The sequence below is a fragment of the Corapipo altera genome, unplaced genomic scaffold (assembly GCF_003945725.1).
Source record: "Corapipo altera isolate COAL_440 unplaced genomic scaffold, ASM394572v1 60540, whole genome shotgun sequence".
In the NCBI taxonomy this organism is placed as follows: Eukaryota; Metazoa; Chordata; class Aves; order Passeriformes; family Pipridae; genus Corapipo; species Corapipo altera.
In genome coordinates this window covers 1-2,477 of record NW_020888960.1, presented here as the reverse complement: position 1 = coordinate 2,477, position 2,477 = coordinate 1, and the positions used below count along the sequence as shown (strand labels likewise).

At 65.8% G+C, this 2,477-nt stretch overlaps 1 protein-coding gene and 1 long non-coding RNA gene across 2 annotated transcripts; one reads left to right on the top strand and one right to left on the bottom strand.

Annotated features, from left to right (window-relative positions):
- The first annotated feature begins 209 nt into the window (after window positions 1–209).
- On the top strand, window positions 210–819 carry LOC113942101. The gene is made up of 3 exons (XR_003525841.1): window positions 210–339; window positions 457–547; window positions 795–819. It is a non-coding gene; the product is annotated as an uncharacterized LOC113942101 (long non-coding RNA).
- Window positions 820–1,345: 526 nt separating this feature from the next.
- APEX1 (apurinic/apyrimidinic endodeoxyribonuclease 1) lies at window positions 1,346–2,463 on the bottom strand (the record flags this gene model as incomplete). Its single annotated transcript, XM_027633238.1, has 1 exon — window positions 1,346–2,463. A coding segment is annotated over one exon (519 nt), but the record flags the coding sequence as incomplete, so codon positions are not given.
- Between the last annotated feature and the right edge of the window lie 14 nt (window positions 2,464–2,477).

The following is a 2,477-nucleotide window of genomic DNA, read 5'->3' as shown; positions in this document are numbered from 1 at the left end:
CAATAACCACACCCATCTAAGCCCCACCCCACCCATCTAAATGCCCGACCACACCCCTCTAAGTCCCTGCCCCTTCTGACCACACCCTTCTAAGCCCCTCACCTGCAGCCACACCCCTCTAAGCCCCTCCCCAGTGACCACACCCCTCTAAGCCCCTCCCCTGCAGCCACACCCCTCTAAGCCCCTCCCCAGTGACCACACCCCTCTAAGCCCCTCCCTGGTGACCACACCCCTCTAAGCCCCTCCCTGGTGACCACACCCCTCTAAGCCCCACCCCTCTCCACAGTGGGCGGAGCTCCCCGACCGCTCCCTGGCCCGGTGCCCCCATTGCCGCAAGGTGTAAGTGGCCCCACCCCTCTCGGGGGCGTGGTCTCTGTGTGACCCCGCCCCCCCTCCTGTTCTGGGCAAGCCCCGCCCCCCCGGGGGACATGACCACGCCCCCTTTGTTGGACGCAGGTCTGCGATTGGGCGGCGGTTCCCACGGCGACGCTGCCTGTGCTGCCTCCTGGGGGCGCTGCTGATGGGCGGGGCCGCCGCGGGGCTCGCGGTGAGGGGCGGGGCCTAAAGGGGAGGGGCCTGGGGGGCGTGTGGTCTGGAGAGGCGTGGCCTGAAGGGGAGGGGATGGGAGAGGGCGTGGCCTAAAGGGAGAGGCCTTTGGCGCCAGGCGTGGTGTGTGGAGTTTAGGCCAGATTTAACTGGGATTTAGGCCGGGTTTAACTGGGATTTAGGTGGGGTTTAACTGGGATTTAGCTTGGGTTTAACTGGGATTTAAGCCAAGTTTTGTTGCCATCCAGGCCGGGACGTGGTGGCTCTGGCGCCACGCGCGGTGGGTGGGGTTTAGACCGGGTTTAAGTGGGATTTAGCTCGGGTTTAACTGGGATTTAAGCCAGGTTTTGTTGCTGTCCAGGCCGGGACGTGGTGGCTCTGGCGCCGGGCGCGGTGGGTCCCGGCGGCCTGGGCGGCGCTGGGGGCGGGGGCGGGGGCGTGTCTGCTCCGCGCGGCCTATTGGGGCTGCGTCAGGGTCAGCCAGCCCCTCCCACCCCGCGCCTGACCACGCCCACCCCACCGGCGGACACGCCCACCGGGGAGGCCACGCCCACAACACACACCTGGGACACGCCTGGAGCTGGTGGGACACGCCCACTTTTTGTTGGACACGCCCCCCCTTTGGGGACACGCCCACCCCGACACCTGGGTGGGTGACCCTTGGTTGGCCCCGCCCCCTTTCGACCGTGCGACCCTCCCAAAATTGTGCCACGCCCCCTTTTTTCCCCAGCATGGCCCCTCCCCCTGCATGCCCAAAGCCCCGCCCCCTTGTACATAAGCCCCGCCCCTCCCATACCCCCATGTATATTATTATTATTATTTAATTAACAGCCCTGTTAATTAACCCCCCCTGGTGGGGGGGGGCGGGGCCTGACGTGTAAATAAACCCGAAATCGCTGGATTTGCCCCCAAAACTGAGCTTTATTAAAATATATCGGGGCGGGGGAGGGGTCTGTGGGGCGGGGGAGGGGCCTGGGGATGGGGGAGGGGCCTGTGGGGGGGGATTTGGCCCCAGTTTGGGGCTGTTCTGGGGCAAATCGGAGGCAAAAGGAGCCGGTGACATCATCAAAGCCCATTTTGAGCCAATCTGTTGCTGTTTGGGGCCAATCTGGTGCTGCTGAAGCCAATTTGGGGCCAATTTAACAATGTTTGGAGCCAATCTGGTGCCATTTAAGCCACCTTAGGGCCGTTTGGAGCTGATCTGGTGCCGTCTAAGCCGCCTTTCCCCCCCTTGGAGCCCACCCTGCCCCGCTCCCAGCCCTGGTGCTGGCCCTACATGGTCAGGTATGCGGTGATGGGGCAGTGGTCACTGCCCTACATGGCCAGGTAGGCGGTGATGGGGCAGTGGTCACTGCCCTACATGGCCAGGTAGGCGGTGATGGGGCAGTGGTCACTGCCCTACATGGCCAGGTAGGCGGTGATGGGGCAGTGGTCACTCCCGGGCACGGCGCTGCGGATCTTGCTGTCGCACAGGGCGTCGTCGGCCAGGCGCCGGGACAGCACGAAGTAGTCGAGCCTCCAGCCCACGTTGCGGGCGCGGGCGCCGCCCAGGTAGGTCCAGAAGGTGTAGGCGCCGCGCGCCTCGGGGTACAGGCGGCGGAAGGAGTCGACGAAGCCGGCGCCCAGCAGGCGAGAGAAGCCCTCGCGCTCCTGCGGCGTGAAGCCAGCGCTGGCGCGGTTGGAGCCGGGGTGGCACAGGTCAATCTCCTGGTGCGCCACGTTGAGGTCCCCGCAGAGCAGGACGGGTTTCTGGGCGTCCAGGCCCCGCAGGAACTCCAGGAAGGCCGAGTCCCAGCGCAGCCGCGGCTCCAGGCGCACCAGGCCCCGCCCGGCGTTGGGCACGTAGGCGCTGACCACGAAGAGGGACGGGAACTCGGCCGTGATCACCCGGCCCTCCGAGTCGTGCTCGGGGGCTCCTGGGGGGGTAAAAC